Raw genomic sequence first — 22,910 nt, 5'->3', positions numbered from 1 at the left:
GTTTGCATTTCTAATCAACCTGGCCCCAGTTGCTCAAAGGCTAGATAACTTTATCCAGTGGATGTCACTATCCAGAGTATAAAGAATATACACTTCACTTTAAACATTAGCCAAGATTTTCCGACACACCTCTTAACTAGATGTGCTTAATGTGCACTTATTGACTGAGTGGGAGTGCTAGACAGGAAAATATTAGGCCCAAGGTCATGGCATATGGACCGAGCCCAGCAAGGTCTGTGTGCCATGACGGAGGGCCAAATGTTCTCCTGTTCAGGCCAACCTAAACTCAGTCAATATGCATTTTATCATAATTATGGGCTCTTTACACAATTTATGAGCTCTCAGAAGATGAAGTTTGGACAAAATAAGTAACAAAAAGTTGCATTGAAAACTTATCTAATATCATGTTTGCATTACATGTAATTTGCATTTCTGGCTGCAAATAACTTTGATGGTTAAAAGTGAAAAAATCCATGGAGCAGTACGTGCTGCTAGCAGGGCCATACAGCTTTTTCCGGCCCTGCTTGCACAAATGCGTACGGCCCTCACAGGGATTTTTCCAATAGTTTTACAATGAAAGCGTGTGCAGGGCCATACAGGCCACATGATAAAGTGTGCATGTTCCCCAGTTTCAAGTGGAAATACTGAAAGCTTGGCAGACTTTGAAACTGACAGATACTGACTTATCCACCCTTGATAAACTTGATTATTTTCAACATCTTCTTGGACATCAATTTTTGCAAAATCAGTATAAACAACAATTTGTTATTTTTCCATTTCGGATGGCAACCCTTCTGGGAGGGTAACCTTGTTTCAAAGAATAAACAAATCCTTACAAATTGGGTAGTTTTTACCAAAAGTGTGGGCCTGACATAGATAGTACCTGTCTTGCTATTGGGCTGATTTCTGTAACATCCTAGTTTGCACAGGATAAAAAATAGGGATCAGGCCTTGGTTGTTCAAAAGGTGGGCAGCGTTAGGTACCTGTTGAATAAATAATTTCCATTCCAGTGAATGACTCAATTAAATGCGATGAGCTTATTTGCTGGATAGTGATTTATCTGCTGGATAGCACCATCCACTTTTTGAACAACCGAGGCCAAGAGGCTCAGTGGAGAAAAGTCCAAAATGAAAGAACAATGGTGATGAAATTCCTTAATTATTATAATTGTATAATAATTACATTAATTTAGTAACATCCTGCTCTTTACCACTACTTCAATGGAAAACAACCAAAATTCCAACACTGATTTTACAGTACATCAAAAAAAGGAATTCCTTCAATTTACTGGCCTCAGCCATTTTATACAATCATAAAATTTTTTTGTTTTAGAAAGAAATTCTATAAACACAACTAAAATGAATTTAACTTCAATGCTACAGGATTTTGGGCAAGCAGCAATTTTAGCTAGACTTTTGTTTCTTTCTTTGTTTCGTTGTTGTTAATGCACAGCTACATGTACAGGTGTGGTTTAAAAAGGTATGGTAACTGAACATACCAGGCCCATCCAACACCTGTACCAGAAACTCAGGGCCAAGCAAACTGTGCCAAACATGTATAGCATTCCAATTTTTTTGTGTGAAAAACGGCTTAAAATTAATTTTTATGCACCTTCTCACAATAATGCTAATTTATTATTGGCATTCAGCACCTTCAAGTTTCTTGCATATTATTGGCGAAATTTGCCACATCTTAATTTCCTTGTTGTGCATGTACCTAATTGTGTCACTCCTGAAATTACTTTGTTGGAGCTTCTATGAAGAGCACCAGAGGGCAGTGCTCCCGGGTGCACTGGCTTTCATTTGGGTGCGCTCACGTAGAAGGAGTTTCCACAATAAAAAAAACAGCACTTTCAGAGAAAAGCAAAATCAAAGGTCACCATACAAATTACACATAGGTACAGTAATAAGAATGTACATGTATGCAAGCAGAGTTTTTGAGATTTGAAGAATCCATTTCCAGCACATCTAAATAGCAGTTCCTCTTTCCAAGTTTTGCTTGATTTCAGAGGTAAATGGATCATAAAATCTGGCCAGTTTTTGATTGAATTTCATGTTGCGTTCATTGATGTAATCAATGTCTGCTTCATCATGATGAGCTCGGCGACGGCTGTACTTTTCTCGCTTCTCAATCCTGTCAATACAAAAGAATGAATAAATTATGTGTAAATTTACGGGTAACAGAACTTTACTTACAAGCCTATTGACTTCATTCTTTTGGGATACCTCTAGAGTTCAAATGTATATGCACCTTTTCTGTTTTCCTATTTGGGGCTTATTCTATTCTTATGAAGTGGAGAGAAAGAAAAACTCTGTTCTTTCTGCTTTGCAAAGAATACAGACTTTATGGCCCATCAACCAGCAGAAAAGTCATATTCAGGCTATTTTAAACTTTCGTCCTCAGGTACCGCCCTGTAATATTAACCATTCTGTTTCCAATGATAACAAATAAAATGAACGATTGAAACTTAACAGATTTTACTCTGTCTAATGCCAGACAATTTTACTCCTCAACTCAGTGTTCGACATATTCTTTCTTACTAATTTGCCCTTTGGGCAACCAGTTTTGGGTTTTTGGTTGCCCGTGGTTTTTTTTCGGTTGCCCACCTTCTAAAGACCAGTTGCAAATTAAAGCTCAAAGGAGGCTTGTAAAAATGGCACTTGTCTGTAAAATGTGCTTAAAATGGGTTTGGCAGAGCAACGTGACTCCTGCTCTGTCTCCATGGTGTTTTAGTAGCCTTCCCAGTTTTGCTTTGACAAGCGTATCTTTAAGCGATTTTCCTGTTCAATAAGAGATCAAGGGAGATTCCTTGAATATCTCTCTGAGATTAGGTTGGTTTTGAATTAAATGACATTTGTCCAATAAAATGTTCTTTAGGCCTTTCAGAGCTGGTTGAAATTGCGCGACAACAGGTAGAATTTTCTTGTTCGCTTATACCGGTAGCTTGTTCGATATCAAAGCAGTGTTGTAGCGTATTTGGCCGTGCAAAAACTGGGTTCCACTATTACAAACATTCTTTGTCAATAAATTACAAATTTAGTTTAGGAGCAGGGGCTTCATTTATGTTTTCCATCAGAGGTCAACAAGGATTTAAAACCAGGGCAACAGCTCATAGACAAGCAAAGCCAGAGTTCACTGAACTGAACTTGCTGACTGCCCAAGGTTGGACATAATGCTGCAATGATCTTTGTATTAGAACTTTAAAGAAAAGGAAAGCACGCATGGACGTACAATGAGTAATTCTACCCACAGAACCCTATATAAGTGTAGAATGGAGCGGCTTAAAAGAAGCTTTTTTCCTAGTGCAATAATTTCTTTTAATAATTATTATAATTATTTGGAATCTACATTTTTATATAAACTTTATTATTCAATATGTTTTTTAAGGCTTTTTTTTATTGTAAATTATTGTAATTTCATTTTTAAATGCGAAAATGTGATTCAATAAATCATTATTTATACTAAATACATTTACATACTGTTTGTCTAGGTCTGCAACCATTCTGTCCACTGCAGCTTCTGAAACTTTACCTCGTCCTCCATAATTCACATCATCTACACTGGGAAACATGGCTTCCCCTCTGCAATGAATAAAAAGGAGTGACATTACGTGAAGATAAGTCTGATCAACGAAATACATTGTAAACTTAATTACACAATGCAGGCACATGTACAAGCATAACACAATCTTTATGAATAAAATTAATTCTAATACCACATTATTTTTTGACATTACCGTCATACAAAGTTCTCAACTAGACCACTTAAAAAAGATTGCTTTTTATTAATTAATTATTAACCCTTTGATGCCTAAACCGGCCTAAACCAGCCTAAACCGGCCACTTTGTACAATAATCAACTGAAGATGACAGAAGTTTCTGTCGAAACATGTCTTGTAATTTCAAACGTTTTGTCGTTTTCTTTAAATTTCTGACTTGCCTGCTGATATCAAGATCCTATGGAATAATAATGCTATTATATTGTTTATTGTGGCCTAAAGTTTACATAATAATTATTATTGTGAAGTACAAACTTTTGTTCCTTTTCTTTCTTGTATTCATCTGCTGAGGGTTTCATTTGCTTGGTCAGTCTTTGATACTGCCTGTATTGTGCTGCTGCAAAGCCTACATTACAATATAAAAGGAAACAATGAATGAACTTTTGTGCACCCAAAAAGAGGCACTTATAAATTTTGTGAGCCCACTGTTTACTACTAACAGTAGGGGAAACTCTTGGACTTGAAGGTAAAGGCAAAGTCTCTGTTACGAGCCTGAAGGCCCATTAAGGCCGGCGCTTATCTCCGGTTTTCGTAGCATGAAGCGACTGGGAGCATTTATGCTCCCCCCTGGATGGGATGCTAGTCCATCGCAGGGTTACCCACAGCATTACGCCGGTACCCATTTATACACCTGGGTGGAGAGAAGCACCGTGAGAGTAAAGTGTCTTGCCCAAGAACACAACACAATGTCCCCGGCCAGGCCCCGAACCCGGACAACTCGATCTGGAGTCGAGCACACTAACCATGAGGCCACCGCGCCTCTTGGACCTGAAAGGACACTTTTTTAGAATGAGTACAGCAGAAAAGCTGTCAGTAACTCCATGATTAATAATTCCAACTTGTTTACATTTCCATTATAGCTTTGGGATAGCAACAGTATTATAATAAATTTGAGACTTACGAGGCAACATTTTAAACACATAATAAAATTATATTATTTTAGAATGACTCATGCCATCATTAGTCTAATGTGAAGTTGTGTTCTTTACGGTTACCTATGCATATTAATGATTATTTTTATGACACATGAGGATTTGATCACGCCACTTAGCATAAAAAATTTTAAAAGTTGCTTTATTTTATTGTAAAATTTTTTTAAAATTTATTTTATTTTATTTAACTTTGCCAGTCAAGCTAACAGAGCGCCACAACAGCTTGCGCCAATTACTGTGGCCTCTTTTTTACCCTTCCAACCATGATACACAACAGAATTAAGATTGACCACAACACCAGGAACTATGTTCCCTACTCTTAGAGACAAGTGTGTGGGTTCTTTTATGTCCCACGGGATTATGAACATTGAAGGATTGTGAGACAGGGCCTATGGTTTATAGTCCTTATCCGAGAAGACTAGAGAGACTATTAAACCATTTGCAGATGTTATTACAAAGGCAGCATTTTCTCCTCAGTTATTTAAAGACCCTGTCTTGAGTGAACTGGTCCAGCTGGAGTTGAACTCACAACCTTCCCTGTGACAGCCCAGTTCTCAACCAACTGAGACACCGGTGACACATTAGTGATTAATCAGCCATGTTGCCAGCATGGTTGTCCTGATAGTGTAGTGGTCATCACACCCGATTAGTGATCAGGGGGACGTGGGTTCAAATCATGCTCAGGGCAGTTTTTCGAATTCTCCAGAAGTTGTCCAGTGTAGTTGGGTTTCCCTTAACTCTCTTTCAAAAACTTCTCCTCAACTTGGACTGTGAATCCATTTGTGACCCTCCTGGAGGTGATATGCGGTTGGCTCAAGGGACCTACTTAACTGACTACCGGTGTGTATATATATTATTATTCAAAAGTGTAAAACCTATTATATATATATATATCTACTGAACACCTAAATATGAAAATATAAATAACCTAAAAAAATTAATAATATGCTAATTTAAAAATAATTACATGTATGTGTCTTGAGTTTCCCCTTAAAAAGTGTAATACTACATGTAGGACTACACTTAAGTCCATAGGTAATTTGTTCCACATACAAGGAGCGCTAACCGAGAATGCTCTGTACCCATAAAATTTAGTTATGATAGCTGGCAAAAAAGCAAATTGTCGGCAGATCTAAGATCTCTCCTTGGAACACATGGTACAAGCAATTCACTTAATAGGTACATGTATATTGGTCCTAGACCATTGACAATCTTGTACATAAACAATAAAATCTTGAAATTGATGTGTTGTTCTAATGGAAGCCATTGCAATCCTATGAGCAAAGGCGTAACATGATGAGCCTTGCCTGACATGGATATAAACCTCACTGCTGAATTAAGAACACTCAGTAAGCGTTGAATTAAGTAGCTACAATCTCGGACAAAACCTGTTGAGACAAAAGAACATTTTTGGCACTCCAACAAGTTATCCAAATGTACCGCTCCCCAACCTCAATGTTGATTTATCTGGGTCAGAAATATAATGTAGAACATCACGATACTCAGCAACATTGACTGAGGGGGAGGGGAGTAGGAAGGGGAGAGTGGGTAGGGTAAGTAGGGATGTTTAAAAATGAAGGCAAATTTGTGTTACTGTCTCAACAGTTTTGACAGAGATTGTAGGCAGGCCATATAATAAGGAATTACAGCTGTTGAATCGCGACAAGAGACAATGGGTTAAGTGTTCTTTACTTATACACACATTTTTATTTAAAAGATCTCCTTTACAGTGTAGGTTTTTACGACACAGTTGTAGATGACAACATGTCGTACACGTAACTACATGTACATGTAAACAAGAAATACATCAAGTAAAATACATGGTTTCTACAATCCTGGACAAAAAGAGTAGAGACTTTTCTCATTTTTGGAACTTTTGGACCATAAATTAAAAAGAAGGCCAACAATGCCCCCTCCCCTCAGCCCACCCAACACAATGTTGCTCAGGCCTCGGTTGTTCAAAAGGTGGATAACGCTATCCACCAGGTCCCAGTTGTTCAAAAGCCGATTAACGCTAATCCCAGATTAAAAATTAACCAAGGAGTTTATTTCTCTATTCCCAAATGCAGTTCAACACTGATAATCGGCAAAACTTTACATTAGAAGAAGTCAATCCTGAACAACAGAAATAAGCAAAAGAAACTTTCACCAAAAAGTTGAAAACATGAAACAAAAGTTTACGCTAATCCTGGATTAAGTTAACCCGCTTTCGAACAACCGGGCCCTGATAAATCACTATCCAGTGGATAAACACTAGTAAAACCAATTGAGTTATCCAATGGATAGTGATTTATCCAGTGGATAGCGCTATCCACCCTTCGAACAACTGGGGCCTGGAAGAAGAGCAAATAATCCATCCATTTCTCAACAAGTCATTGTTTTGGGGGTAAGGGGATTAGCCATAATTTGCTGCATGAAAAAGGTTCCTTAGACATGGACAACAAAGTTTGAAAATGTCTCAACATGTTTGTACAAGGCTGTAACCATGTTATTAAGGGGGTTTGTCTCAGTCTAAACCATGACCTACTGTACCAGTAGCTTCTAAAAAAGTATGCAGTAAATGCCTAATCTTGTACTCAAGACTACATGCATGTGAACAAACTGTAGTTACTTGAGGAGCAGTTAACGCAAGGAAGTGGGTAATGCATTATTAGCTTTAAAAGCCTTTATCCACTAGATGTGGTAATGTAAAGTATGTGGTGAATGACATTACCGGTATCCATTTTTTCAAGTGCACAAATGCATATTTGCATACAGGACACTATGCCCCTGGTAGCCATGTGGTCAATATTGAGCATAAATAAATTAAAATAAGGATAAACTTTTAAACGTTACCTGAAAAGCCTTCATCAGGATTTTTTTTCTTTCTCTTTCTTTCATATCTGTCTGCTTCTTCAGCTGTTGTCTCTAACATCTTAACCCTTTCATAATTCTCTCCACGAGATTCAGCTTCCTGGTACCAAATATAACATTTTTTTTGGAAAACAAAAATATTAGAAAAATGGCATTATTAAAAGTGTAGTGGTGTGACAGCTGACATACAGTGTACTGTACCGATGGCAAGACTCTACATAATGCATATAAGTAGATTTGCATGTAAAAGACAGCGAGACCCGCAAAGCAGGATAATAAAGGAAACTCGACATTAAATGGCGATGAGGATAAGAGAAGAGAATGGCAGTGAACATTGGCTACAAACAGTTCCCAGAGTTCGATCCCAACAAGGACCCAGAAAACAAGTACACTCGCTTTGTGAAGTATGGTGAGCGGTTCAAGAACAACCATTTAAAGGCTTACTTGTACAACATTACTGACAAAGCACAACAGCAATCATTACATGTACTCCTGGATTCAGTAGGAGAAGCCACTTTGGATATCTTTGAACAACTCAGCAGCACAGGAACATACATGTACTTAGACGGAGCTATTAACACACTCAAAAACAAAATTTAATCTAAGGAATCCCAAAATAGGCTGTATAACATACACAAATTTTGATGCATCAGGCAACCTTAAGGAAAAGATGAAACATGGGATTCGTTTATACGACATGTATCAAAGCTAAGAGCGGAAGGTGAACACTGTGACTTCCCGCCTGGTTGGTTGGATACGAAAATTCTAATGGCTATTATCGAGAACAGGAAATCCAAGAGAGTCAGAAGGAAACTACAGAGTCAGAGGACTCAAAAGTGCCAATCAGCATGCCACAAAAGTAGACAACCAAGCACCAACAGAAGTCACTATCAAACAAGAAGTGGATAAGACATACATGTACATGTAGAAAAACCACATCTACAAGGGCCACAAAATATAAGAACTTTGTCTGCAGTTAATAGTAAGCGCACATCACTGGACTGTACGTATTGGCCAAACACAGATCGCTTTAAGCTGGTGACTGTCTTTCACTCACAGGTAAAATTTCTGTAACAGTTCTAGTTGTAAAGGAGGAAGGATGTAGTGGCATGACCCCTGACATACCGGTGGGGAAAATCTACCTAATGTATTATTTATAAATAGATTTGCATGTAAAAGACTGCGAGACCCATGAAGCAGGATACTAAACAAAGCTCAACATTAAAAAAAGCTCTACATGTACATGTGTACTTCAGAGTATCAAAGTAAACTGGAATGATCCCCTTTATAGTTCTGGTCATCAAGGGGCAGACAGCAGCATCAACTGGGACCCAGTTGTTCAAAGAATGTACAATGTACATGCACAAGTTTATCTAGTGGAAGTCACTATCCAGAATATAAACATAATTCAGGTTAATAATGTTTTCCTACATGTACATGCCTTTACATACATGAGATTAGAGTGTGTATATTCACCGTTACACGAGCAAATACAGAAATCTCTGCACAGCTTGAAAAACACACTGTAATTGTGCCAAATGAATAAAGTTCTATCAAAACCAATTCACAGTGCAGTTATTACAGCTGTAGTTTCCTTCACAGAGATTTACCAGCAAATAGCAACAGCCACCAGTTTGCTAATAATTGCTAATTACAGATTAAGAGAATGCATGATAACAAGTATGGGGTCTAACAGAAAACAGACAGGAAAGCTGATTGTGCCATCATCATTCTCCTCAAAGCTCTGCCGATATTTAGTAATTAATGTTGCAGTTCCCACAAGTATTTATATTCAAGGCACACTACAATAACAAAACGCAAAACAGACGACTTCCACAGCAACTAAAAGCCTGAACTTATCTCCCTGATGCACGAGAACCGTGCCGGATCGGACAAGTTGTAGGCCGGTAAATGCAAATAATGATATACAGTGTACAAGCCTAACTCTCCACGGCACCATGAGCTAAACCTCCGGCCAGCATCATGCTATAATGGAAAGAGTGTAGGCGGTCAAAATACAAATTTATGTACATGTACACATAGCTCAAGCCTCCTGATCTCCCTAGCACTACGAGCCGACTCTGCCGGCACGTGCTGGATCGGACAAGAACAAATGCAGATAGAGCATAAAATTGCATACATGTAGCATGAAAACCCCAAGGCTTGGGGAAGTCGATCATCCTCCTTAACCCTTTGACATCCAAACCGGCCTAAACCGGCCAGACTTGATATTTTACTCTCAGACTGTCTAACGCCAGACGATTTTACTCGTCAATGGGGAACCCCTGGGAGTCAATGGGTTAAAGCTCTGCTGATATTAATTTTAGTAAATAAACCCCTTCAGGAAGCTGTTACATTGGGTGGTAATGTCTGCAGCTGAGAGAAAAAAATGCCATAAAATGAATATTAATTTTGGTTGAGAAGCAAAGCTTTGAAGGCAAATATAAAACAATTTTTGGGACAATCTCTCACGAACATAGAATGTCCTCAACGAACATAGAATGTGCAAAGTCTAAATAATGTGCATGACAGTGTTTTGTAAGTGCAGCTGGAATTTTTCTCTCTTTGAACAGTTGGTCTTTTTTATAGTCAGTAAACACAGTATATTACAGTAAATTATTATATTCTCTATTCTATGAAATGACTCAGACAAGTTCACGTATTTACGATTAAATCTCTACATGGAAGTCTTTTCATAACTTTCTTCATCTTCAAAGATGTTGACCTCATAAAATTATTTTGCTGACTTTCTTGTACTTTCCAGAACAGCACTTGTGACCAGCTTTTTAATGTTACTATCACTAGACTCCAGTAAACAAGTTTGTTTTCTTCCATGTAAATGAAAACTCTTCCGCTGCCTTTTTTCCGCTGGCTTGTTTCTTTTCAAGGGAAAAAATCTCACTACAGCATTTTGCAGGGCAAATATTCACGCAAATGGGGGATATTACGTGATAATTGTCCTGTGAGTCTGCACCACATGACATAAATTAGCCAATAAAATTGCCCAAAACCTAATGAGTGGGTTAAGGGTGAGTTACATCCTCCATACCAACCACATCAGCCATTAGTGTTTTCGAGTCCTGTGCCTCCTGATATTGTTTGGGGAAATGTGACCTTTGTAGATCATGAAATAAGGTGCTCTGGACAAACCAAGGTAAAGTCCCTTTGACTATGAATTACAGTAACTTATGAAGATGGGAATTTTGATCCCAATTGCAAGTACCTTTCTGGCCTCTTCCTCTTTGTTTTCCCATTCTACACGTCGCTGCATGGCTTCCCAGTTTGAAGGCAACTTTTTCCTTCGATCTTCTTCAGCCACTTCCTGGTGATTCAACTTGCGCGCCTCATTCTTAGATCAAAAAAGAAAACTAGTTCATGACTTAGCCCTTTTCTACCCAAGAGTACATGTAACACCTACAGATTTTACTCTGTCTAACACCAGACATTTTACACATCAATGAGGGTCCCCTTGGGCATGAAAGGCTTAACAAACACTATGTGACTGTTAACCCTTTACCGCCCGAGAGTGACACTTTAATACTATGCGTAATGCCAGACAATTTTACTTGTCATTAGGGACCCCCTCAGGAATGAAAGGGTTAATTAAACCCCAAAACCTCAAAGTTACAGTCTGTTATACAAAAGTTAGGGCTGCCCTAATATTTTCCACACAATGATAAATGATTTTGCAGAGTTTCAAGGATACAGGTACAATGTACTTGGCGTCCGACCATTCTGCAATATCACACTGTATGTAATATACACTTGAGAAGACCCTTCCAGAAATAAAAGAACGGTTGATTTCAGAGAAGTACAAGCACTTTCTCTCTGATGGTAAAAAGGGCCCTCCCTGAGCATTTAGGGCAGACTTTCCGATATCTTGCCATCAGCTACCGGCCTGATAGTCATCAGATGTCTTTTATTAGCCGGGTACGTTTGCATACTTTCTTCCTTCATCGCTTTATTTCTTACCCTCCTGAGGTGAAGATCTCGCAACCTTTTCATCCTTTCTGCGCGTTTTTCATCGGCTGAGTTCGATGACGAAGAAGACGATGGCTTCGCCGACGTCGTTAAGTAATCTTCGTTTCCGTTTTGTGTTTCCATTATCAATCACTCTGTCTACAAAATAAAAGTACAACAAAAAGGCTAGTAACAACCTCTCTGCTTCAAGGTTCGTGCCAGATGCTAGGCGCCTATATGACATACTGGCACGAAGTATATACCGAAAGGTATGACGCTTTTGTATTGTGATAAAGACAGTTCATGTAAGAACACACAGAAAATTCCTTGCCCCAGGTCATCCTCGTTTTCCTCTCGTATGATGGCGGCTAGTTCAGGATACAAAAATTCTGATGTTGTTATTGTGGCAGCAAGGCGAACACCGATCGGAAACTTGAATGGTTGTCTTAGCACTCTAAAAGCACATGAACTTGGTGCTATTGTCATCCGAGATGTCTTGGCACAGGCCAAGATTTCTCCCTCTGACGTGTCTGAAGTTATAATGGGCCAAGTTTTCACTGCGGGTAATATACATGTAAAAGCGTATCAATAGTTACCAAGAGTCTTTTATCGTCGATGACTTATCCCAAGAATTTTTTAGACCTTGGAGGGATCGTATTTTTTGCTAATTTCTAAATTGTAAATAAGCATAAAATTAATTTTTAACTTTTCGTTTTGAAAGTTTTGCTTCCCTACCTATGTTCGTGCGCGAAGCCTCAGCTGGAACGGAAATGGACGATCATGTACAACTGGGCACAATATTAATATGTTGTAGACCGAGACTCAAAACCTTCTTAGTCAAACTATCTTTTGTCATGTTCCTGTAACTCGTAAAGCCATACATCATTTTTCATTTTTTTTATAATTTGTGAGATTATACACACATGTAACAGTAAGAAGCAGTGAGAAAAATACGTGTATTCAAAGAAAATATCATTTATTGGTAATCCATAAGGAGGTTAATTGTAATTTTGTTTCAATGGAAATACGCTATGATAGCATAATCATCTGTAACAACAGACGAGTCATGAATACAATGCTCACAAGTTCCTGTCTATCCAGTGGACTCACCATTCAACATGTATGTGTAGTGTACATAGCTTCATTGCAGATAAAATGCCTCATTTCATTATTTTCGTTTCCTTTTAGGACAAGGTCAGGGTCCTGCACGTCAGGCAGCAATGCATGCCGGTATTCCATCAACAGTTCCAGCATACAGCGTAAATATGTTGTGTGGTTCAGCTTTAAAGGCTGTGGCTTTAGGTTACCAAGTTGTTATGAGTGACGAGACAGCTGTTATTGTTGCTGGTGGACAAGAAAGTATGAGTCAGGTTTGTTGTACTGTTTAAAAAACGAGCAACAGTATCTTATTGGGGTTTAAAAACATGATGCATGGCCAAGTGGTTTAATAGACCCAGTAAAACATGTGCGGCAAGTTTTTTGAGTGGCTTAAAAAACATTCCACAAAAAGCATGTCCCTCTGGACTCAGAACAATGATTCAAATTGTGAGAGCAGAATATTAGCATACAAGAAATACAAGCTCTACCTTATTACTATTCTTTTTTATAAAGAATGACAAGGACTGGTTTATCAGGATTTAAAGCTTGTGCACATGACGTTTTATCGGTGTTTTTCTAAGGCTGTTAACAGACATTCCCAATCCTTTTTTAAAGAAAATAGGGAGTATTTTTTTAGTGATGAAAGCCCTCACACAATTGTTATCAAAGGCACGAGTCTGTAGGGGGTCTGGGGGTATCCCCCCCAGGAAATTTTGCAAATTTAGTTTCTCTCAAGTGGTATTTCCTGCATTTTGACTTCATTTTTGTCGTATTCTGAAAGGGCTTTATTCTTACCACTGCTTGTCCAACATTTTTGGAGCTGCTAAATCAAGTAAGACTGCTGGCCTTATGAGTCTGCACAATACGTGGTGTTCAATGGAGAGACTGGGAAAGAGATTATAGGATAAATAGAGGATATTACATGGCAGCGCGGGGATACGAATTTTATCTTCGAGTGCTGAAAGTATCTCTCACGTGGGCGCTTTGCTCACTTGTGAGAGATACTTTCAGCACGAGATGAAATGTCTACATTTAAAACAACTTGTTTTATTCATTTTCGAAATGATGAAAAATTGTTCACCAACCACTAAAACACGCATGTTGTGTAACATGAAACAAGATATGAAAGTTATGAAAAACAAATCATGATAATGTAAAATTTGCAATAAAAATGTTAATGTAGTAGAGAAGAATTATATTAAAGCACAAAAGTATCATACAATGAAGAGGAAGCTCGCATTTTATTGGCTAATCGTGTTCATTACCATGACAACAGCTATATCCTCACATGTGAAAGATAAAAATTATACGTTCACTGCATGCGGTGAAGATATGATGTTTTGGTAAAAGGAGAAATCCTGGTATTTCATCAATATCTATATAATAAGAAAGTTAATGCTTTGATGCGCAATAAAAGACAATACACAAAACTTGGGCGTAAACGAGGGGCAGGGAATGTACTGGCAAGGCGCGGATAATACCCACCGCCGGTATGGACCACCGGATGAGGGGCCTCAGCAACTAGCCGAGGGGGTGCCTCATGCCTGTATTGCAAGGCGGGCATAGTTGCTGGCATAATGTCCTGGGGCCAAGTTAACCCAGTCCAGCAAAGTAACAATATACTCCCTCCCTAACGGGGCTTCAGCACAGGGCTGAAGGGGTGCCGCAGGCAGCAATTCCCCGCCCATATTTTATTAAGAACTCTTAAATAGGTTACAGAAGCTCATAAGGAAAAAATAAAATAAAATACAAGAGAACCAGAAAAAACAGAACTAGTTGAGCTTTGGAAATGTCAAACTGAGAAGGCTCGCATGGCGGGATGAATGAAATAGCCAAATAAGGTAGTCACATGATGGGAAGTCACGCTCTCCTCCCAGGCGCTGCCCAGTATTTGCTTACCAGCATTAACATCTATTTTATTCTAAAATATCATTTTAATACATGATTCTTTTATACTCAGATGGCAAAGATATACTTTAATTAAGATAGAAATTATGTGATAAAAATTAGGAGAGTGGGAGGCAACACATCAAATCGGGAGGGATGGAATGTTTGTGTTAGACTACATGTAATGTATTATTAACGAGTTTTTGAAATGAATGATATTGCATTCATCATCATCTTGACATCATTTATGCCATGAAATATTGAACAGGAAACATTTCTTCCTGTTTGCAAGCGGTGTGGCTCCTGTCGTTCTAATCTTGCTTGACTGGATGTGGTTTAGTAAGTCTGAATCCACCTCTTTTTAGGTCTGCTGGTAAAATAGCATTATGTCAAATATGTGTACATGTTTTCTTAACTAAAGTAGTCTTAAACTAATACAGTGCAACCACTTACTTCTTAACCAAGAATAAATTTTGATGAACTAATAATTTTTTTGTAAGCAAGATTTATGCTTGTAAAGAATGTAGATTTGGTTGCTTTAATGCTAAATCCTTCAACACTTAAGAATTAAAAGGAGCAGTAACTTCCTTGCTGTAGAATCAGTGGAGCTATGGTGATTCTCAGAATTAATAAAATTATAATTGTAGGTTCTTAGCAAATCAAATTCAAGATACAGCTGTTAATTGAGTACAATGAATAACGAAAGAACTTCTACATGTATGATGATTAGTGCTGAACATCTTTGATTCATTTCTGGCCTGTTAGTCAGGGGTTCTTATATTATGGGATGTTGCGATTTCACACAATAAATCTAAAATCACAACAAATCGCATAATTCATGACAAATCACGGAAAAAAAGGAAAGGAAAGTAACTTTATTTAAGTGTCTAGTAGATTTAGTGCTGGAGCACTAATTGGGGACACTGTAAAGTGAAATTAACAATTAACACAACAAGTCAAATGTTGGCTTTTCAGGAGAGGGGAAACGGGAGTACCCGGAGAAAAGCTCTCGGTGCAGAGTAGAGAACCAACAAACTCAACCCACATATGACGCCAAGTCGAGGAATTGAACCTGGGCCACATTGGTGCCAGGCGAGTGCTCTCAGACTCACCGCTGCACCATCCCTGCACCCCAAATTTTGAAATCAATTTTTTTGTACAAAATCGCACAATTTACATAAGAAAAGAGTCAAATCTCACTTTTTCATAAGTTCTCTGATAATTTAAACATTATCTCAAGCCATTTTAGCTTTCAAAAGACATCAAAAACTGGAAAGAATGAACAAATCAACAAACTGGCGTTCTATGACTATATGTCATTTTACTTGTCAGGGACCTGTTGCTGGTTTTTGATAGTAAGCGATCGACTGCTTGGCAACAATCCATTTCTCTAAATAAACCAATCACAATCGTTTAGATATTCTCTGAAGGCACAGTATGTGGCTTGAAAACTGCTGGATCCAACTGCTGGATCCAACAATATGTACATTTTCTTTTACCTGAAACTACACGTAACATCCTCACGAATGAGTTTGTTGTTAAAATGCCTAGCGCTTCAAATCGCACCTTTCTGTATACATTTTGGTAAATGGTTTGAACCCAGGAGTCATATCATAACTAAGTAAAGTATGATCATCGTCCGGGTGAGTGAAGTCCTGAGAAGGACTGTTTGAGATGACACTGACTGACATTTCTACAACCTGAGCGGAAGTCCGCTCTGGTTGTTAAAACATTAGTCAATGTCATCTCAAACAGTCCTTCTCAGGACTTCACTCACCCGGACGATTGTACAGTAACTTTACTTAATTATGTATACATGTATAACAGGGAAAGAAAGTGCCCCAAAGAAACGTTTCATGTTGACAATGCTCTGTTGTTTTGCTCAATTGGTTGATCATCTTCGAAAGTTTGTGGTGGACAACTAGGCTGCTCCTTGAAGCTCAGTTATGTGACACTAAATCGGCAAAATTAGCTGTCTCTGATTTCAATTATTGTGAAGGAAGCAACAAATGATTTATTTCAGATATTTTCATCATTCCCTTGTGCGCAAATATGTTCTTGAACAGCAAGGAATGGACAACGGTGCTCCCCTTAGATCAAACAAACACCATTACATGTAAATTAGCTAAAATGAAATCGCATAATTTGCCGCATAATAGTCTAAGACCTTTCTTGCCGCATAATAAGACTCGAAAGTGCCGCATTAATCTCCAAATTTTTTTCGCATCCTATCAGAAGCCCTGGTTAGTAAATAATATTGCTTTTGTTATTCACAATAATACATTCAAATTGATTAAATGATTGTTTTTGTTTAGGCTCCACACTGCTGTCACATGCGGTCACCGTTGAAGATGGGTGACATGAAACTTGTGGATTCTATGATGGTTGATGGGCTTATTGATGCCTTTCATAATTATCACATGGGGATAACAGGTTAGAAGATTGAAAAAGATGATTGTTCTCAATGTATCATTGTAATTGCTGTTTAGGCAAGTCATGATCATTATGAAGAGTTTGGTTGGACTACAAGCTAATACTGTAATAATGTCATAGAGCATATCTGGCATGCATGTTTTTAGCTCTTCCATGAAGGCAACCTTTTGAGGGGATCAATGAAGGTTATTATTCCTACTAGGCATGAAATTTTTCACACATTTACCATCTTCAATGGTGACCTCATCCATGAACAACTGTAGTCATCCATCCTCATCCATGAAGATGGTCACTCATCTTCAATCACACAATGGATGAGGGGCCTAATAATCATCGTGAGTGTGTTACTGTGTTTAATTAATTAAAAATAAACCTGCTTTAAATATTATGAAATCCAAAAAAATGCTTGCAAAATTCATGCTGATGGTGTTAATAGTGACAACATTTACCTTTTGCCAAGTGAACATGTTTCAGAACCTGGTGACACATTTAGGGCTAAGTTTTTTTGGTTTTCTGCTTTGCTCCAAACTTTTTGTGTCAAGGTTCCACTTGGGTTTCCATTTGGAACTGATTTAAACCCTTTCCTTCCTGAGAGTTATACTTGACCGGTAATAGATTCCCAGATGATTTCACTTGCCAATTGGTAGCGCTGGGGGTGTGAATGGCAGGGATCCACATTCATTTTTTATCAAAGTCGTAAGCCAGGCAAGTACGTCTTACGATAGACTTGCCAGGACAAATTTTGGGTTTCCTGGGCAAAAATTCGGAAGTATAGAAAATGGTCGATAAAACTTGAGCATTTTACATTCTCACCAGAAATTACGGATTTTTGACTCTGGAGTATTATGTTATTTGCACTGTGGGAACTCGATTTACAGTGGCTTACGTCTGCGACGGCAACACATACTTGAATCATACAAAGTTACGATTCAAAGACCCAAATTTTTGATGCTCCTGTCAAGTGTCTTCCCCTAAATGCTACAAAGATTTTGTGTTTTCCCTGTTCATAAGCAGCAGGTTCTGCTCCACTTGTTTTCCTTTTTGCTGGAGGTGGTGAAACACCTTGTAACTAATGCCACATTATCAGCTGAGACCACGAGTCACCCTTTGCTCTTTGCTAAACAACTTGCTAACAACCATGCCAGTGGTGAGATACATGAAAATTGAGCCTGCAATCCTGGTCAAAGATGGTGCCCAAACTTGCAGGGGCAGATACAGGATTTTAAAAAGGGGGTGGACAAGGAACAGACCCTTGAATATAATATAGGGGAGGGGGCGTGCAGAAATCCCCCTCAATTCCAGCTGTCAACCTGAATGGGGAAAATAAAAAAAAAAACATGCAAAGCCATGGCTTACATTGTACGAAAAAATCTAGCTCAAATGCTACTCCAGGTTAAAAAAGTTGCACAAGACCAAAAAGCTGAATCCAACCCACCCCCTAAAATACCAGATGGTTCGTCCCTAAAAAGGCAGCATTGGTGTATTTACTGTAATCGTAGTCACTTTTCCGGAACCGCAAGATTTCTAACTCATTTTGAACAATGAAACAATTTCACACTTACATGTAGTTTGTCTTGTTAGATGATGTTTCCTCCAAATTCAATAAACTAAGAATACCATACTTACAACCTGATTATTGACTGAGGAGGGAAGCTGACATTATTCGTCTTGGATGCATTGCCATGTACTTGTCGCACACCTGATCGCGATGGATGCGAACACTGTGGCAATGCATCGCAATCGCGGCTAAGCCTGAAAGCCTTTCGGTAGTCATTGTGCTCCTAAGCCACATAATTATGTACCCTTCTTACACAGGAGAATGATCGCTCCGCTTCCGTGCTGCCTATTGGCAGTACAGCTAGAATCTTGAGCAGCTCCCGGACAGAAAAACCAAATTGAATCAAAGTTTTGAAGACACGCATTGCGCAACAAAGAATTTGGCTGTAAGAATCAAAACGAGGTTTTACACGGATAAACAAGTTTGTGACTTTTCTTGCTCTATATTATTTCATTTGACTTTTAACAACGAGATGGAAACAGATTTGTTTCTATTTCACTGTTAATCGCATTTTTGTTATTTTTACTCTAAAAAAAGGGTGGAAATCCACCCAATCCCCCCCCCCCCCCCCCCCTCCCCCTTCCTGTATCCGCCCCTGAACTTGAGATCTCAGTGCTGAGGAAAGCTGCATGTTTATTCCTTATATTCTGGATGTTTTCATTGAACGAAAAGAGATCAGAACGAAAGTACATTCTTTATTATAACATCATGGCTATAACTTAAGTCAATGGTTTAACAACAATCATCTAGATCCACTCAAAAACTTTGTCCCTCTTAAAGTTCTGTAAGGTCCTCAATCAGTGCCCCAAACTAAATCTGCAGACTGTGGTCACCATCAATTTATTGTCAATCATCATTATCATTTATTATTAATTTTTAACTTATTTCTTACATTTGACTGTAGTAATTAGGACATGATAATTCAATGTGCATGAAGTAATCTTTTTGTTGTTTTTATTCTATAGCAGAGAATGTTGCAAAACAGTGGAAAATAAGCCGGCAAGACCAAGACAAGTTTGCGCTCCTCTCTCAAAATCGAGCCGAGAAAGCACAGAAAGATGGCCACTATATCAATGAAGTCATCAGTATTCCTGTGAAAATAAGAAAAGGTAAAAACATCCCACAGTGATTTGCAGCTTAAAAGTACATGTGTAGTAGTCCTTCATCAAATTTAATGGACTGTACAGTATTAGTATGGAGTGTGAACTCATCATCCGCTTTACCTGACTGTAGTCCTTGGCACAGTGCTGAAATGGGAGAAAAAAAATGAGAAAAAAGAAATATAAAATGGAAGCAAAAATGTAATAGCCAAGGAAGTGGAGTCGGATTGGAAACCTAAGAATCTAGCTAGGGGAGTGAAAGGAAAGGGAACATGTGTTGGCTGTTAGCTCTCCACGATCCTTAGGGACCTAGCAATTCAAAGCAATTTTCAAAGGCACCTGTTTTGGTGCAACAAAAAGTTAGTTTCCAATTTTGTTTGTTGCTTGTCTTTTCTTAGTGTGGTTTCCAAACATTGGTGCCCCAAAACCTCTGAAGCGTCTTGTACCAGGTGATAACTGAAATTATTGGAAAGTAGCTCAGATATTTTAGATCAGTTTTCAGTTGACTGTCAAGATTGAAATTTAAAAGTGCTTTGATTTGCTTAACGGCACTCATAGTGATTGTTCCCCCCCCCCCCCCAAAAAAAAAAGAAAGTCTTTGACCTCTTCCAAAGCCAATCAGAAGCCAAAACAAATTTTTATTTAGTTTTTCCTGTGATGAACAATAACTACATGTACACTCATTTGCATCAAATTCTGATTGGTTACTTTTGTTTCCGAGGTTTCTGTTCTTGACCAAAGTAATTACTTTGTTTTTAATTTATGGATTGAGCAGTTTTCAGTATTAACAATAATTTTATTATTTTCAAATTTGCGAACTACATGTAGTAGCAGACATGAAATAATTTTCAAGTAGAAACACACAGTTTTGAGTTTGCAATACATGTACATGTTTCGGATGACCAACATTCAACGTCAGTTGCGAAAACAAATGAACTGCTAGTTGGTGTGATATAAAAGATAGCTTAATATGGGGCACTAGAAAATACAATGATAGAAAAACAATGGGTATTTTTAATTTTTCCATGTCAAATACCCATTGTTTTTCTATCATGATTGTATTAATTCTAGTGCCCCATATTGACGTTGTTATTTAGTATTCATACTTCCTTATAATTTAGCTATCTTTTATATCACATCGACTAGCGGTTCATTTGTGTTTGCAACTGACGATCGATGTTGGTCATCCGAAACATGTATTGCAAACTCAAAACTGTGTGTTTCAATTTTATTATTTGTGAAAATATTTCCATGATTTATTTAGCTTTCCCATAATTACAATACATAGTGATTGGCTGAAGAACTTCACACCTTTACCAACATTTCACCAAATCAACAGTTACCGGTACATGTATTATAAACTACATAAACTACATGTACTTTTGTGACTTACTGTCATGACAATTGGCTCATTATTTTTCTTCCTGTTGTTATCTACACTTTTGGCATGACTGGCTAAAGTAAATACCCTTTTTTTGAACATTGCAAAATTAAAAATTGCTTAAGAGTTTCATTGGGAAACTGGGCTACTGTAGAATTCACTGTAAATAATTACAGGAATGATAGACGTTAAAGAAGATGAGTTTCCACGTCATGGGACTACTTTGGAAGGTCTTGCTCGTCTCAAACCCTGCTTTCTTCAGGATGGTACCGGGACAGTGACTGCTGGGAACGCCTCAGGAGTTAACGATGGCTCTGCTGCAGTGGTTCTGATGACATATGCTGAGGCCTCCAGGCGAGGCATAGCCCCATTAGCTCGCATTGTGGCATGGGGCCAGGCTGGTGTGGACCCAGAAGTGATGGGTACAGGCCCTATACCAGCAACTTGGAAAGCTGTAAGTCTTAAACCTGGTTTATATCCTATAAAAGATTTTTGGGGTGCAATGTTGTGGAATTTCTTTACAAGTTTCGATGGGCAAGTCCGAATACAAGTAATAATTGAAAGTACTCTATGATACTAGACATCAAAACATCTCACAAGTGGTTTATTATAAAAAGATAATTTCTGAAAAGAAAGATATTTTGGGGAAACTGCGACAGTTTGTTCATGACATGCAGGGTAAAAATGAGGCTTAGTTCTGCAACTGAACAAATAACCAAATATAGAAATAACTATTAGCGCACGATATCATGGAATATTTGAACTTGTCTTGTGCGCTTTCTGTTTTAGAACTTACAACCTCAGGGACCTGTTGTGTTGACAGCTCTATTGAATTTTATTAAATGCGCTTAGAGAAACTATCCACTTTAGTGTACGTCTTCGAAGACGCACTTTATACATTGTACTATACGAATTTAACAGACGCAGAAAAATGTTTGGCCAAGTTCGTCCAAACGGACCCATCACCCCATCTTTACACTTGACGGATAACATACTTGGAAGAGGTGCGTAATTCGACTGGTCAGATTATGCATCTCTTGGATAAAAACGGCCATTTTTGGTTACATACGAAGAAAAGCGCGCGACGAAAACGGCCTTTGAGTAGTTTCACAGTATTTTATTGAAATTGATCCATTTGATTTTACTTCAGCTGCAAAAGGCCAACTGGCACATCAGAGATGTTGACTTATTTGAGGTAAATGAAGCATTTGCAGCTCAGTCTTGCGCTGTGATTAGAGATTTGGGTCTTGATACGCAAAAGGTATGTCAAACATTACTTTTATAATCACAGTACATCTACACATTCCAGCACTCGGCAAAGTCCCTTTTTGACTTATGGCTGTTTCTGCTTTAGGTGGCCTCATACACCATTAGCCTTTTAAAACATCACTGCCAAGCCGTCCACTTCTGCTGGAGAGAGCGGCACAACCCCTACTCTTCTCGAATAGTGTGTAGGTTCTTTAACGTCCCACGGGGAACTTATGAACATGGAAGATATTTGTGAGACGCGGCCTTCGGTTTATATTCCTTATCTGAGAAGACTTGAAAGTCTAACCATTTGCAAATGAAACTGCAAGGGCAGTACTTTCTCCTCAGTTATTTTAAGATCCTTAGTGTTGATCCAGCCGGGGGTCGAACCCGCGATCTCCCGAATAAAAACCCGATGCTCAGCCAGCTTAGCCACCGGTGCGCCTAATTTTTGTACACTGTGAGGATCATAGCTCACTTGATTTCTTATCCCGGCGCAGTTAAATATATGATTCATTTCATATATCATTTCTGTGATTGATTCACTGATTCATTACGGGAACATTTGAACCCACAAATGACCAGCTCCCAACATTAGTGGCTTCATAGCTCAGTTAGTTAGAGCGTCGCACAGGCGTTGCACATCAGAGATAATAACTTATTTGAGGTAAATAAACCCCT

General features: G+C 38.4%; 2 protein-coding genes across 3 annotated transcripts in view; one reads left to right on the top strand and one right to left on the bottom strand.

The window, feature by feature from the left end:
- Positions 1-1,146: 1,146 nt before the first annotated feature.
- LOC138052653 (pre-mRNA-splicing factor syf2-like) lies at positions 1,147-11,763 on the bottom strand. Its single transcript, XM_068899194.1, has 6 exons — positions 11,537-11,763; positions 10,788-10,913; positions 7,547-7,664; positions 4,035-4,125; positions 3,481-3,582; positions 1,147-2,134 (listed from the first exon to the last, which is right to left on the bottom strand). The coding sequence occupies exons 1-6, from the start codon at positions 11,666-11,668 to the stop codon at positions 1,969-1,971; spliced, it is 735 nt and encodes a 244-aa protein (XP_068755295.1). The 5' UTR covers positions 11,669-11,763; the 3' UTR covers positions 1,147-1,968.
- A 98-nt stretch (positions 11,764-11,861) lies between these two features.
- LOC138052652 (acetyl-CoA acetyltransferase, cytosolic-like) overlaps positions 11,862-22,910 on the top strand; it is a 15,941-nt gene continuing 4,892 nt past the window's right edge. The window contains exons 1-7 of one of the 2 annotated variants that reach the window (XM_068899192.1): positions 11,862-12,087; positions 12,713-12,894; positions 16,825-16,942; positions 19,466-19,609; positions 19,999-20,049; positions 21,158-21,435; positions 22,132-22,242. In XM_068899192.1, coding sequence (XP_068755293.1) covers positions 11,883-12,087; positions 12,713-12,894; positions 16,825-16,942; positions 19,466-19,609; positions 19,999-20,049; positions 21,158-21,435; positions 22,132-22,242 — 1,089 coding nt within the window. In that variant the 5' untranslated portion in view covers positions 11,862-11,882. The remainder of the gene's footprint in view (positions 12,088-12,712; positions 12,895-16,824; positions 16,943-19,465; positions 19,610-19,998; positions 20,050-21,157; positions 21,436-22,131; positions 22,243-22,910) is intronic. The other variant, XM_068899193.1, reaches the window with a different exon arrangement.

Source organism: Montipora capricornis, chromosome 6 (assembly GCF_036669925.1).
Source record: "Montipora capricornis isolate CH-2021 chromosome 6, ASM3666992v2, whole genome shotgun sequence".
Classification (NCBI taxonomy): domain Eukaryota; kingdom Metazoa; phylum Cnidaria; class Anthozoa; order Scleractinia; family Acroporidae; genus Montipora; species Montipora capricornis.
This window is presented reverse-complemented; position numbering and strand designations above follow the sequence as displayed.

Bases quoted from the DNA above. Each gene is read 5' to 3' on its own strand.
- LOC138052653 (XM_068899194.1), bottom strand. From the start codon at position 11,668: ATGGAAACACAAAACGGAAACGAAGATTACTTAACGACGTCGGCGAAG. The intron at 7,665-10,787 runs GTACTTGCAATT...ATTTGGTACCAG, and splicing joins AAGAGGAAGAGGCCAGAAAG to GAAGCTGAATCTCGTGGAGA. The intron at 3,583-4,034 runs GTTTGTACTTCA...TATTCATTGCAG, and splicing joins AAGAAAGAAAAGGAACAAAA to AGGGGAAGCCATGTTTCCCA.